Raw genomic sequence first — 14595 nt, 5'->3', positions numbered from 1 at the left:
GTGTAAACATTTTTAAGATGCAAAATTACTAAACTGCCAGCCAGAAAAATTGTATTATACCTGTATAGTATATACACATAATAGTGTGTTTATACCTTAACATCATGCCTTGCGAACCCTGAGGTTAGCTGCTGCTGATTCTTAAAAATAAAATGTAGGCTGGGCACGGTGGCTCACACTTGTAATCCCAAAACTTTGGGAAGCTGAGGCAGGTGGATTGTCTGAGGTCAGGAGTTCGAGACCAGCCTGGCCAACATGGTGAAACCCCATCTCTGCTGTAAATACAAGAATTAGCTGGGCATGGTGGTGGGCACCTGTAATCCAGCTACTCAGGAAGCTGAGGCAGGAGAATCATCGCTTGAACCTGGGAGGCAGAGGTTGCAGTGAGCCAAGATTGTGCCATTGCACTCCAGCCTGGGCAACAAGAACAAAACTCCATCTCAAAAAAATAAAAATAAATAAAATTTTAAAATTATCAGCTAGGCACAGTGGCACATGCCTATAATCCCGATGCTTTCAGAGGTCGAGACAGGAGAATCGCTTGAGGCCAGGAATTCGAGACCAATCTGGGCAACAAAGCCCAGACTCTTTTTTTGTCTCTACAAAAAAAAAAAAAAAATTGTTTTTTTAGCCACACATGGTGGCATGCACCTGCAGTCTCAGCTGCTTGGGAGACTGAGGGAGGAAGATCACTTGAGCCCAGGTGTTAAAGGTTACAGTGAGCTATGATCACGCCACTGCACTCCAGCCTGTGTGACAGAGCAAGACTATGTCTCAATAAGTATAATAAATAAAAATTATCAATGTGTATGGAGCAGATTGGTTAAAAAGCGGTTTACTTCAACCCAGATGCAGAGAAAGAAGGAAGAAACAGATTAACAGTGTGAAGCTTAAAGAAGAGACCAATAAATAAATGAGAAAGAAATGGAAGCAAGAGTCAGCAAGGTACATGTTACCTAGTTTCAAAGCAGCCTTCCAGTTCCAGATTCCAGGGTTTTATGAAGCAATGATCTTACATTGAGTCAGTGGCAGATACCCCTGCCCTGTCAATGCCATATAATAATCATTTTTCTTTTGCATAAGCTACTTTGAATGGGTCTGTTTCCTGCAGCCAGAATGTTGAGTTATGGGAAAAAGTTATTCTCTCTTACAAGTTTGTAAGATATGCCTTTTTGTGTCATGCGGAAGATCCAATACAGATTTGCATATTTGTTTCAGGACTTATGTAAAACTAAAAAGTTAAAAATGTAAGGAAAAGCTCAAACATGCCTGACTCTGTATAATGAGACAGAAGTGACCCATTTACTTCATTATTTCCAGTATTATCTATATTTCTGTTTTTACGATCAAAAAATATTAAAATGTTCTACCGATTTTCAAGAGTCATCAATTTGATGCCACTGGAATTATTTAAATAATAAAGTGTCCAGTTGATTATATTCAACACAGCCCTGAGTTGCATTCCTCTGACGAAACTGTACAGTATTATCTTCCCCAAATGAATGATGCATCCTTCAGGACATATGTTCTTTCACTAGGATTATCATTAGAGCTTCCGAGCCTAAGTGGAACCTGTTACATATAAATCACCTTTTGGTACCCTTTGGTCTTGTAAGAAGCAGTGTAGCATAACAGGGCTTTAGTGCCAGACTACCTTGTTTAAATTCTAGTTTTGACACATATTCACTTGTATGATCTGAGACAAATCATTTAGCCTCTTTCTGCCTCAGCTTTTTCAGCTGTAAAATGGAGGTATTAATAGCCCCTTCATACCATTGTTGTGATGATTAGATGATTAATATTTGTAAAATGCTTAGAGGTGATCTGGCAGAGGGTAAGCACTCAATGGATGTTACCTGCTGTTGCTGTTATTACTGCTACATTTAGGGGAGATGAAGTAAAACAGACTTAGGATATTCATCATCACCATCTCTGTCATCACCCTTACTTCCAAATAAGTTATCTTAAAAACCTTTACTTTACCATAATTCAAGGGCAGAATTATACTGTTATTCCAAGTGGGAATATACTGAGGCAGTGATAAAATGTGCTATGAAGATAGTCTGATGTCAGATGACTTTGCAGTGTATGAGAAGAAAAATTTTTAGTAGTTCCATTTCCATTTGTGTTCACTTAAAATTTCTCCTTTGGGGCCCCCCAGAGTCAGTACCTCTAAAATTAAAAGACACAGGCTAGGCATGGTGTCTGATGCCTGTAATCCCAGTACTTTTGGAGGCTGAGGTGTGTGGATCGTCTGAGGCCAGGAGTTCCAGGAGTTCAAGACCAGCCTGGCCAACATGGTGAAACCCCGTCTCTACTAAAAAAAAAAAAAATACAAAAATTAGCTGGGCATGGTGGTGGGCACCTGTAATCCCAGCTGTTCGGAAGGCTGAGGCAGGAGAATCTTTTGAACTGGGGCTGCACTCCAGCCTGGGCAACAGAGCGAGACTCCATCTCAAAAAAATAAAGACATGCAAAGAGTCTTCAGCATTCATGGTTGCTACAGCTGGGTTATTTGGGGCTTTGTTTCTTGCATTTTTTAATAGCGTTCACCATGCTGTCCCTGTAGTTGTGGTTGTTCTGACAAATTGATGTGGGCTTGAATGTTCCCACACATCTACACCTCTTTTTATTCTCAGACAGTAACTACCTTTCAGACCTCTGTATTCTCAGATGATAACAACCTTTCAGACCTCTGAGTTCTGTCCTTGAAGAGTCCATTTTTTACCCTGTGGATGATGAGGGTAATTTTTTTCTTTCTCTTCGCATGATATTCCAGTGAATGACACAAACAATGCTAGATCCATGCAGAATCTCATTGTTTGCTTTTTTGCTGTTTCTTTTCAATGAGAGAGGAACTAGTTCCAAGGGTTCCTGTTTGCTTCTTTGTTTTGTTTTGTTTTGTTTCATAAATCAGGTGGCCAGTACTAAGGAGGGAACTGGGAAGGAATAGCTACATTTTTTAATAGGCAATTACATCATTTGTAAGAAGGTGTCATAGGGTAAAGTAACCCCAGTGGAATTAGTTAAAATCAAGGAAATATCTTATACTTTAATTCAGTGTATTCCAAGGCTTATTATACAGGAAATTTATTAGAGGAGATATTGATAGGTATTCCATTTTAAAAAGGGTTCTATAGCCAACTAAGTTTGGAAAACACTCTGTCCTTCTCTTGAAAAGTCAAAACTCACATTAGCATATTAAAGATTCTGAGAAAATCTAGGGTAAAGAAACCCACTCCACTTTTGTGTTTTTTAATTGTATTTTAATATAATATTTGATAAAATATATGTAGCATGTAAGTTAGAAAGCATAATATAATAAATACGCTTGAGCCTTTCACCTAACCCAAGGACTAGAAAATTGACAGTAACATAGATGTATCCATGTGTTCCTCTCCAATTACATCCCTTATCTCCCTACAACAGGTAAGTGCTATCCTAGATTTTGTATTTAATTCCCTTGCTTTGGTGGAAGAAGGTAGTGTTTTTAGCACTTATCTATGTATTTCTAAATAACACATTGTTTAGTTTTGCTTGTTTTTGAGCTTTATAAAGATGGTATCATACTGTTTTCATTAAACGTTGCTTCTAAGATTCATCTATATTGTTGCATGTAACCTCAATCATTTTTCAGTGCTGTGTAACATTCCATTATGTGAATATACCACAGTTTACTTTTCCATTCACCTGTCCATAGACATGAGGTTTTTTGTTACATTTTTCATTATTACTATTGCTCCTCTCAAGGAGAAACAAGGAAATGTGAGCTAAGAATATTGACAGAATATTTTGATTATATTGTTTGGGAACATTAAGGAGTATATTTATTGAGTGGCTGCCTTTACTATTCAAGGCAGGAACTGAAATGCAAACATAAATAAAACGTCCCTGTTTTCAATGATCTTATGGTTCAGTGAAGGAGTCAAACAAATTCTGTATTATTCATATTAGGATATGATTAGTCTCAAAGACTAATGGCACAAAATAAATATGACACATCTTTTGAAGTGCCCAGTCTCTTATAATTGGGGGGATGTTCAGGGGTAGAATTAAAAAATTTAACTGATAAGTACCTTAAAATACGTTTATGTCAAAATTTAAAAGGTCCTTTTATGAAAAATAATGTAAAATTATGCATTTTTATTTTTTATTTTTATTTTTTTTTTATGACAGAGTCTTGCTCCTGTCACCCATGCTGGAGTACAATGGCGCGATCTCGGCTCACTGCAACCTCCACCTCCCAGATTCAAGTGATTCTCCAGCCTTAGCCTCCCCAATAGCTGGGATTACAGGTGCCCACCACCATACCTGGCTAATTTTTGTATTTTTTTTTAGTAGAGACGGGGTTTCACCATGTTGGCCAGGCTTGTCTCAAACTCCTGACCTCAGGTGATCCACCCTCCTCGGCCTCCCAAAGTGCTGGGATTACAGTCATGAGCCACCGTGCCTGTCCAATTACGCATTTTTAAAACAAAATACTGGAACTCGAAGAAAGATGTAAGCTGGTATACCAATCGGGACTACACCCTTAGGACTCATAAATTCATTTGCTTATTTTTGGTTTTTTTGTTTGAGACTGAGTCTCACTCTGTCGCCCAGGCTAGAGTACAGTGGTATGATCTCAGCTCACTGCAACCTCCGTCTCCTAGGTTCAAGCAATTCTGCCTCACCCCCCAGGTAGCTGGGACTACAGGCACATGAAATCTCATCCGGCTAATTTTTGTATTTTTAGTAGAAACGGGGTTTCTCCATGTTGGCCAGGCTGGTTTTGAACTCCTGACCTCTTGTGATCTGCCTACCTCGGCTTCCCAATGTACTGGTATTACAGGCATGATGGTGGTGGGCATGGTGGTGGACTCCTGTAATCCCAGCTATTCAGGAGGCTGAGGCAGGAGAATTGCTTGAACTCAGGAGGTGGGGGTTGCAGCAAGCCAAGATCGCGCCACTGCACTCCAGCCTGGACAACGAGAGCAAAACTTACCTCAAAAAAAAAAAAAAATTGAAAAGTGTTCATGTACAGAAGTTAAATAAAATGTATCCTAAATATAAATAATTAATTCTGACAGAGTAACTAGGAAATGCCTCACAGAGGAGGTGGTTTTTGAACTAGACCATAAAGGATTGGTAGGATTTCCATAGGAAGAAAAAGCAGTCAAGGCTGAGGAAAAGCATGACTAAGGACAGGAGCAAGATTAAAATAAAATTTAAAAAAAAGGTATACCACATTTGAGAAATAATGAGAAGTTCTTCATTATTCATTAAACGTGAGGGGCAGGATGATCTCTTTGTGTGAGATTCCTGGCATTTCCAGATGTAGATTTGTTTGTTTTGAGACAGCCTATCCACCCAGGCTGGAGTGCAGTGGTGCCATCTCGGCTCACTGCAGCCTTCACCTCCCAGGTTCAAGCGATTCTCCAGCCTGAGCCTCCCAAATAGCTGGGACCACAGGTGCACACCACCACACCCAGCTAATTTTTGTATTTTTTTAGTAGAGACGGGGATTCACCATGTTTCCCAGGCTGGTCTCAAGCTCCTGAGCTCAAAGTGATGCACCTGCTTTGACCTCCCAAAGTGCTGGAATTACAGGTGTGAGCCCAGCCTCAGTCGTAGATTTTGAATGCCAACCTATTCCCTTGCTCCTGATAAAACTGCTGTTGGATATTTAGAAAAAGTTTAGCATACTAGGTGACATTTAAGCTGGGGTCTTCTGTTAAAAATCTGTATCTGAATCGTGTTCATTCAGCAAACAATTCATCCATTTTATACTAAGAATGAAGAAGGTAATACTCAAGATGTGCACTAACTAGTAAGACAAACCATTAGAAGATAATTAGAAGGGAGAAAACCCGCTGCCTTCTGTCCTGTCATAGGGGATGAATGCTCCTAGCTGGGGCTAGCTCTTCCACTTGGGCACCAGAGCCCATCCACCTCACCTACACCGGGATATCACTCCAAACTCGCTCCCCTTTCTTTCCCAAATCGTTTTTTTCCTATCTATTGGATTATTCATAGAAGCATAGAAATATCCTGTTATGCCAGGCACGATGGCTCACGCCTGTAATCCTAGCACTTTGGGAGGCCAAGGTGGGCAGATTGCCTGAGCTCAGGAGTTCAAGACCAGCCTGGGCAACACAGTGAAACCCTGTCTCTACTAAAATACAAAAAATTAGCCAGGTGTGGCAGCGTATCCCTGTAGTCCCAGCTACCCAGGAGGCTGAGGCAGGAGAATTGCTTAACCCGGAAAGTGGAGGTTGCAGTGAGCCGAGATTGTGCCACTGCACTCCAGCCTAGGCGACAGAGTAAGACTCTGTCTCCCAAAAAAAAAAAAAAATCAGTTTGAAATACCCTGCTATGTTCTGCATCTTTAAAAGCCCTCTCTTAATCCCCTTACTCTTTTTAGGCTCCATCTCATTTCTCTGTTCTCTTTCATAGGAAAATTATCCAAGAGTTGTTTATACTCACTGTCTCTAATTCCTTCCCTCACATACTCTCTTAAACCCACATATTCTCCTCAACTACTGCATTCAGGCCTTCACGTCCATCACTCCAAAATCTTGTCAGGGTCCCTAGGGACCTCCACATAGCTAAACATAGAGTCAACTTTCAGTCTTCATTTTGCTTGACCTATCAGCAGCATCTGACACAGTTCCTCCACTTCTGTTTTTAAAAAAAAGAGAGATACAGTATCGCTATGTTGCGCAGACTGGTCATTGTTATCACTTAGCTTCCAGGAGCTATACTGTCTTGGTCCTCCTACCTCACTAGCCATTCCTTCTCTGTCTCGTTTGCTGTTTCTCCTGTTTTTGGAATCCCTGGGACTTGGCCACCAACTCCCTTGGCCATCTCATTCAGTCTCATGGCTTTAAATTCTGTCTCCACTACTAACTCCCAGATTTATATTTCTAGTCCTGAATTTCACTATTGCTATTTGGAGGCAGATAATCTGTTGTTGTGAGGACTGTCCTTTGCATTATAGATGTTCAGCAACATTCCTGGCCTATACCCTTGAGATACCAGCAGCACTCCACCAGTTATGACAAGGAGAAAAACATCTCCAGACTCTGCCAAATGTCCCGAGAGTAAAATCACACTCCTCCTCACCCCATTGAGAACCAGTGTTTCTTGACCAAACTTCTCCCCCAAACTCTGGACTTGCATATCCACTGTCTTTTTGACATCTCTACTTGAACATCTAATAAATATTCATACTTAACGTGATCAAAACCAAACTTCTGATCTTTCTTCCTCACATAATCCTCCCTCCGACTTCCCACCTCAGTGGCACATCCATTCCTTTAGTTGCTTAGGCAAAAAAAAAAAAAACTTGGCATTTTCTTGAATCTCCTCTTTCTCTCACACCTACATCCTGACTTATCAGTAAGTCCTGAGAGCTTTACCTTCAAAATACACCCAGAATCTAATGCCCTTTCACCAATACTGCTCTGGTCCATGCCACCATCACTTCCTACTGGGATTACTGCAGCTGCTTTACACTTGTCCCCCAACACCCCCTTCTCAATATAGTAGTAGGGTGATCTTGTGAAAATGTGTCATTCAGGGTATGTCACATTTTTTTTGCAGAACCCTCCAGATGTCTCTCATCTTACCCAAAGTAAAAACCACAATTCTTACAATGACATGCCAGGCCTTACATGATCTCTCCTTATAGCCCTACCCATTCCTTACCTCTCCAATCTCACCTCTTACCATCCAACACCTTATTCACTTCACTCTAGCCACACTAACCTTCTTTCTTTTCCCTAAACATACAGAGCCTTGATCCCTTTGCACTTGCTCTTTCCCAGATACATGCTCTGTTGCCTCATTCAGGTCTTGGCTCAAATGTCAGTTTCTCAGGGAGGCCTTCCTTGAGTACTAGTTTTTGTTTTTGTTTTGGGGGGATTTTTTTATGGTAGTATTTTATTCCTCTTCAAGAAAAGCTATTACCTAACATTGATGAACTCTCTTTTTTTTTTTGAGACAGAGTCTCACTCTGTCACCCAGGCTGGGGTGCAATGGCATGATCATAGCTCACTGCAATCTCTAAATCCTGGGCTCAAGCTCAAGTGAACCTTCCACCTCAGCTTCCTGAGGAGCTAGGACTACAGGTGTGCACCACCACGCTCAGCTAATTTTTTAAATTTTTTGTAGAGGGTCTTGCCATGTTGCCCAGGCTGGTGTTGAACTCCTGGACTCAAGCAATAGGATTAAAAATATCCTCCTGCTTCAGCCTACCGAAGTTCTGGGATTACAGGCGTGAGCCACCATGGGCAGCCAGTCACTAGTTTTGTTTTGTTTTGTTTTGTTTTATTTTATTTTATTTTATTTTATTTTGTTGTTGTTGTTGTTTTGAGATGGAGTCTTGCTTTGGCACCCAGGCTGGAGTGCCGTGGCACAATCTCAGCTCACTGCAACCTCCGCCTCCCAGGTTCAAGCTATTCTCGTGCCTCAGCCTCCCAAGTAGCTGAGATTATAGGTATGCACCACCACACCTGGCTAATTTTCGTATTTTTAGTAGAGACAGGGTTTCACCATGTTGGTCAAGCTGGTCTCAAACTTGTGACCTCAAGTGATCCTTCCACCTTGGCCTCCCACAGTAATCTCCACAGCTGGGATTACAGGTGTGAGCCACCGCACCCAGCCCAGTCACTAGTTTTAAAATCTCACACCACTATCATCTCCAATACTCCTTTTTTAAACCAGCTTTATCTTTTCCCATAGTATTTCTTCATCTAACGTATTACAAAGAGGCAGTATAGCATTATAGTTAAAAAAACAAACTGAAGCCAAATTGCCTGGGATTATATCCCAATTCCACTTCTAAGATGTAAGATCTTGACTTCTCTGTGTTTCGTGTGTGTGTGCGTGTGTATTTAAAGTGGAATGGTTTCTGTCCATTAGAACAGTACTTTGCATATAGTAATATGTGTACACCATTATTATTGTTGTATTACTATTAGTAATGACTAATTTTATTTTCCTTATCTCCCATTGGAATATAAATTCCATGAGAGCAGAGGGTTTTTTTGTTTGTTTGTTTGTTTGTTTTACTTTCTTCATTGCTGTATTCACAGCTTCTAGAACGGTGCCTAGCACATAGTAGACAGTAAATATTTGTTGATCAAATTATGTTATTTCTGAAGTGATGAGGATAAGAAGGGTCAAGGAAGATGAGGTATATGTGTGCTGTTTAAAACTTTTACAAAGAGAATGTACTCATGTATCCTTGTGCCCCAAAAAGCTTCATAGGCTTGCATGGAAAATAGACATATAGACAGACAAATTATAACACAGGATATTTACAAGATATGGAAGAACGAGCACGTAACTCTAAGGGGAGGGCAATGCAGCTGAGGAAAGCTTCCTAGAGGAGTAATAACGTGAGAGTTGGGTTTTTAAAGATGCGTAGTTCCACCAAACAAAGTATGAGACGGATGGGACAGCCTTCGAATAGTAGGTGCAAAAGCAAAGAAGTATGAAACACAGCAGTGGCTCTGAAAACTGCAAGCAGTGGAAGTTGAAAGGAGAGGTGAGGAGCGTTTTCAGTGTTTTGAGCTATTAAAAATTTCATCTTATCCTTCTCCCTTACCCACTCCCATACTCCTAACATCTCCAAGTAAGTGTTTGGCTGTAATTAGGAGCTTATTACTCCATTACGGCAAATATCTTGGGGTTTTTCTCATTATTTTCCTGAAAGTCTTTTCCTATTTTTCTGCTCCCCACAAGTTCCATTTTTTTAATATATTATTATACCACTGTTCAGGTTCTAGATTCCCCTTGGTGTCTTTGGTAGAAGAAATTCACATGTAATTTTTACCTGTGGAGTATAGTGAAAAAGGAGGAAGACATATCCTTAAATTATATACACATACACACACATAGTTTTGTTACAGTGTGGTAGCTTTGTTTAGGAAGAGAAACACAGTTGTTCAGCTGAATTATTTTAGTAATTAATATTTTTAATCCTATAAACGTTGGTCTCTAGTCCCTTACCAACGATCTAAGTGAAGAAGCTTGCTTTTCAGTGTGTGACTCAAGACTTCTCAAGGTTGACTTTGTAAAATCAGGGTTGGGGTTCTGCTTTTTTCCACCCACCTTCCTTCTATACATGGAGTCAGGAAAACACCCTTGATGACAGCACAAACCAAAAAAAGCAGTAGCATTAATCCACTCTGTTAGTTTCTGGCACTGCCTCTGTTTATACTCATATTGGATTGTGATTGTGTATCTGTCTCTGAGAGTCCCTTAATGTAGGAATCATAATTAAGGTGTTCATTTGTACACCTAGTTCAACACCTCGCTCATAATGGATACTCATTAAACATTTGTTGAATTGGATTGAACTGAACTGAATTGAACTGGACTATGGCACCACAGGAGAAGGGGATTTTTGAGTTTACTTTTAAGTGAGATTGATTTAAAACGAATTTAGAAAGAAAAATTATTCTTTTGTTTTTAAACATAATCTAAATTTGGGGTACAGCTACCAATATGTTCATTCCCCATAATTTTTTAAGCATTCTGAGCAATGACTCATCAGAGTCCCCAAATAGATATATATATTTTTAAGTCACAGTGGTCCTAGGAAACAAAATTAGGTTTGGTAAATATAAATAGTAAGTGTGTTCTCATTATAGTCAAGAATGTGGGGTCTTGTTGATATACAGAGGAGGATCTTTATTTCTTCCCTTTGTAGCAGAGCTGGAAATGAACCAAATATCCCCTGATAAATTCCTATAGGGTTTCCCGGCACATTTATTTCATTCTTTCCAGAAGTCACCAAGACTTGTTGTGTTACTGTTAAAAAAAAAAAAAAAAAAAAATCAGTGCCAATTCATTTCCTAACACTTGTTTTCTGACCTCCAATTGTCTCCAGTCCAACTGGCCAAAAAGCCAGGCCAAAGATGTCTGTATTTCCGCAGAGAAACAAATGAACTTAGCTTCTACTCCTTTCCCTCTACTTTGCAATTTTTTCTTTTGCAAAGGAGTTTGGAATTTAAATTCTCCAAGCCCAGAATCTTTCAGTCTAAAACTGCAAAACAATGGTAATAAGATACCTGGTCATTCCTCCAGTCTTCTGTCTTTTAAATATCTGCTCTGAGAGAGAGTCCTGAGCATCCAAATAACTTTTGTTGTCGTCGTTGTTGTTGTTGCTGTTATTGTTGTTGTTGTGACAGGGTTTCACTCCTGTCGCCCAGGCTGGAGTGCAATGGCACGATCGTGGCTCACTGCAACCTCTGCCTCCTGGGCTCAGGCGATTCTCCTGCCTTAGCCTCCCAAGTAGCTGGGACTACAGGCGCCTGTCTAATTTTTGTATTTTTTATAGAGACTGGGTTTCACTATGTTGCCCAGCCTGGTCTCAAACTCCTGGGCTCAAACGATCCACCCGCCTTCGCCTCCCAAAGTGCTGGGATTATAGCGTAAGCCATCGCACCCATCCGTCCAAATAACTTTTATATTATAAAGAAGGCTCTCTTGCCAATGGGTAGCTATTTTATTCATTTACTCAGCATAACTTTATTGGATATCTCTGTGTTAAGCCCTGGAGATCTAAGGTGAGTAAGACTTCTCCCTACCTCCCAAGAAGCTCACAGTCTATCTTGGCAACAATTATACAGTGCTAAGATAGGAGTGGGATAAAGTAATAATAGTAATTAGTTCAGCATGGAGGGGTCTGGAAGGGCTTTACAGAAAAAGTGACATTTATGTATTTATGTATGTATGTATGAATGAGACCATGCCTGGCCAGAAAAGTGACTTTTAATCCTTAGTCTTAAAGAAAAAGGTTCCTGCCAGGTGCAGTGGCTCACACTTGTAATCCCAGCACTTTAGGAGGCTGAAGCAGGTAGATCATCACTTGAAGCCAGGAGTTTGAGACCAGCCTGGCCAACATGGTGAAACCCCTGTCTCTACTAAAACTACGAAAATTAGCCAGCATGGTAGCGCATGCCTGTAATCCCACCTACTCAGGAGGCTGAGGCAAGAGAATCGTTTGAACCTGGGAGGCAGAAGTTGCAGTGAGTCGAGATCGCGCCATTTCAGCAGAGAAAGAATAGCCCTACATTTCAAACACAGGACATAGTAAGAATAACTACTTGAAGTATGAAAGCTCATGACATGTTTAGGAACAGTGAGTTGTTGGGCATGGATGGCATAGAGGCTGTACTCTGAGAGATGGAATAGACAAGTAGGAAGCAGTATTGTATGATGCTGAAAGGCACAGAATCTAGAGCCTGGGTTTGAATCCCAGCTGAGCCACTTACTATCTGTTGTGACCTTGGCAAGTCACTTAATCTCCCCTCTATAGCTTTGCTTCTTCATTTTTTTAAAATGAGGATAATAGTAGCATCTGTTTGACAGGGCTGCAGGCATATATGCATATACATACACATATGGCTTTAAAAAATGCTCAGAACAAAATGAATATAAGTATTCATTATTAGGCCACATTATGGAAGGCCTTGAACTGTACATTTTCCGTAAGTAGAAGAAAGGTTTTAAAGCAGAAGAGGGGAGCGTATATAACAGGATAAAATCTGTATTTTGTTTTATTTGGTTTTTTTTTTTTTTTTAATTAGAGACAGGGTCTCGCTCTGTTGTCCAGGCTGGTCTCGAACTTCTGGGCTCAAGCAATCCACCCGCCTCAGCCTTCTAAAGTGCTAGGATTACAGACCTGAGCCACCACACCTGGCCTGTAATCCATATTTTAGAAAAGTAACTCTGGTGCCACTCTGGAGCGTAGATTGGATAAGGAAGAAACTAGAGACAACATACAAGCTCTGAGACAGTTTAAAGAGTATAGATAACAGGTGCTGATGTAACATGGTACTGAGTTAATATAGTGGCCTTGCCCTTAAAAATTCTGAGTTCCCAAATAGAAACTTCAAACTTGAAATGTTAGTCTTAATAGACCTTACAAATTTAATTCTACAAAAAAAAACAAAATGAAGACCCTGGGGAAGAGTACAGAAGGACTGTCCTTGCAGTATGGATGTTGTAGTGCTCAACTGATGCTTCCAGTCTATACCCAAATGTCAGACCAGTACCTCTTGCCTACTATTCATGATATATTTTCATCTGGTTAGCTGTCCAGAGCAAGACATTCTATTTTTGGAGATGCTTTTGTTTTTTCTTTCAAGTAACCTCAAACTACTTATCAGTTTCCTAGAGGAAGTTCTGGCTTCTGGACTGCACAGCCGAAGCAAGGAGAGCTCTCAAGTCACATCAAGGTCAGCGAGCAGAAGATGAAAAACAGTGGTTGGGGGAAGGGCACGGCTTCCTCTCTCGCCCCCACTACAGGCTTTCCCTACTAACCAGAGGTGTTGGAGAGCAGCTTTGGGTTCTGTGCTGGTTGTTAGAACTCATCTCCAGGTAGCCCACAGGTTCGTGGTTGGCACAGACACAAGACTCCCAGAGTTGACCTAACAATAAGTCTGAGCCCATCTCAACCCACTTTTCTCCGGTAGTCTTTATGTATCTGTTAGCACAATCACTTCAGTTATTGATGCATTTTGTTGGGATCTGACTTGGGGAAAGGATTATCAGAGCCTAGAGGGGCTTAAAAAGTAATCATTTGATGTACATACCACATTCCTTGACTTCCTTTCTCTTCCCTTGACCCTTTCTGCTTTTCATTAACCACATTCCTGCATAACTTATTTCTGAAAACCTACCATGTTTCTTTATATGGTATGGATGGCTTATAGAGCCATCCAAAATTTTTTGTCCCTATATAGCAATTTTCTGTGGCACTGAGAAACCATGTATGACCACAATAAAAATCCATTTTGTGAAAAGATATGAGTGATTTAGTTTTATTTCTTTGGGGCTAATTTTGGGAATTTATGAGGTGGGACATGAGCTGGTTTCACACTGAACATAATGAAGGCATTACCTCTACCTGAAGGATATTTAAAGTATGTCAAGGCAAATAATAAATTCTGGTGTCAATTTCACCTCTCTTGAAAACAGGATAAACTGATAGTATCATTATTGCCAGGAAATTAAGGTATCCTCAAATCATCATAGCAAAAATACCAAAGCACAATCCCTCCCTGGTGTGTGTGTGTGTGTGTGTGTGTGTGTGTGTGTGTGTAAACTTGTATGTTGATAAATATTCTCTAGCATCAGACAGCGAGGGTCAAATCTATGTCATATTTATATGGCTTTGGGAATGTTATTTAGCCTCTTTGTGGCTCAGCTTTCTCATTTATAAAACAGAACCTTCCTCATAGGATTATAATAATTAAATAAGATGAGATGATACATGAAAAGTGCTTAAAACGCTGGTGTACAATAATCAATAAAATTTAGCTAATAGTAAATAAGATTAATTTCTGTACAGAATCACATGTAAAATGACTGGACTAATCATTTTAATCATTGCACATCTAATCATTGCACTAAAGCAGTTCAAAAAATAGAGGGAAAAGCTGAAAGGTCATTCTGTCCCTCTCTTTTCTCCACTCCTCCCAGCTCTCAGCTGTTTGGGTTTTTTGGGGGGTTTTTTTTTAGTAGAGATGGAGTTTCACCATCTTGGCCAGGATGGTCTTGAACTCCTGACCTCATGATCCACCCGCCTCGGCTTCCCAA

General features: G+C 40.3%; 1 protein-coding gene across 2 annotated transcripts in view; it reads left to right on the top strand.

The window, feature by feature from the left end:
• VPS45 (vacuolar protein sorting 45 homolog) overlaps positions 1-13799 on the top strand; it is an 82408-nt gene extending 68609 nt beyond the window's left edge. Inside the window, exon 15 of one of the 2 annotated variants that reach the window (XM_033195250.1) lies at positions 13164-13799. In XM_033195250.1, coding sequence (XP_033051141.1) covers positions 13164-13251 — 88 coding nt within the window. In that variant the 3' untranslated portion in view covers positions 13252-13799. The remainder of the gene's footprint in view (positions 1-13163) is intronic. The other variant, XM_033195251.1, reaches the window with a different exon arrangement.
• Positions 13800-14595: the final 796 nt, after the last annotated feature.

This window comes from Trachypithecus francoisi, unplaced genomic scaffold, assembly GCF_009764315.1.
Source record: "Trachypithecus francoisi isolate TF-2019V2 unplaced genomic scaffold, Tfra_2.0 Lachesis_group5, whole genome shotgun sequence".
Lineage (NCBI taxonomy): Eukaryota > Metazoa > Chordata > Mammalia > Primates > Cercopithecidae > Trachypithecus > Trachypithecus francoisi.
This window is presented reverse-complemented; position numbering and strand designations above follow the sequence as displayed.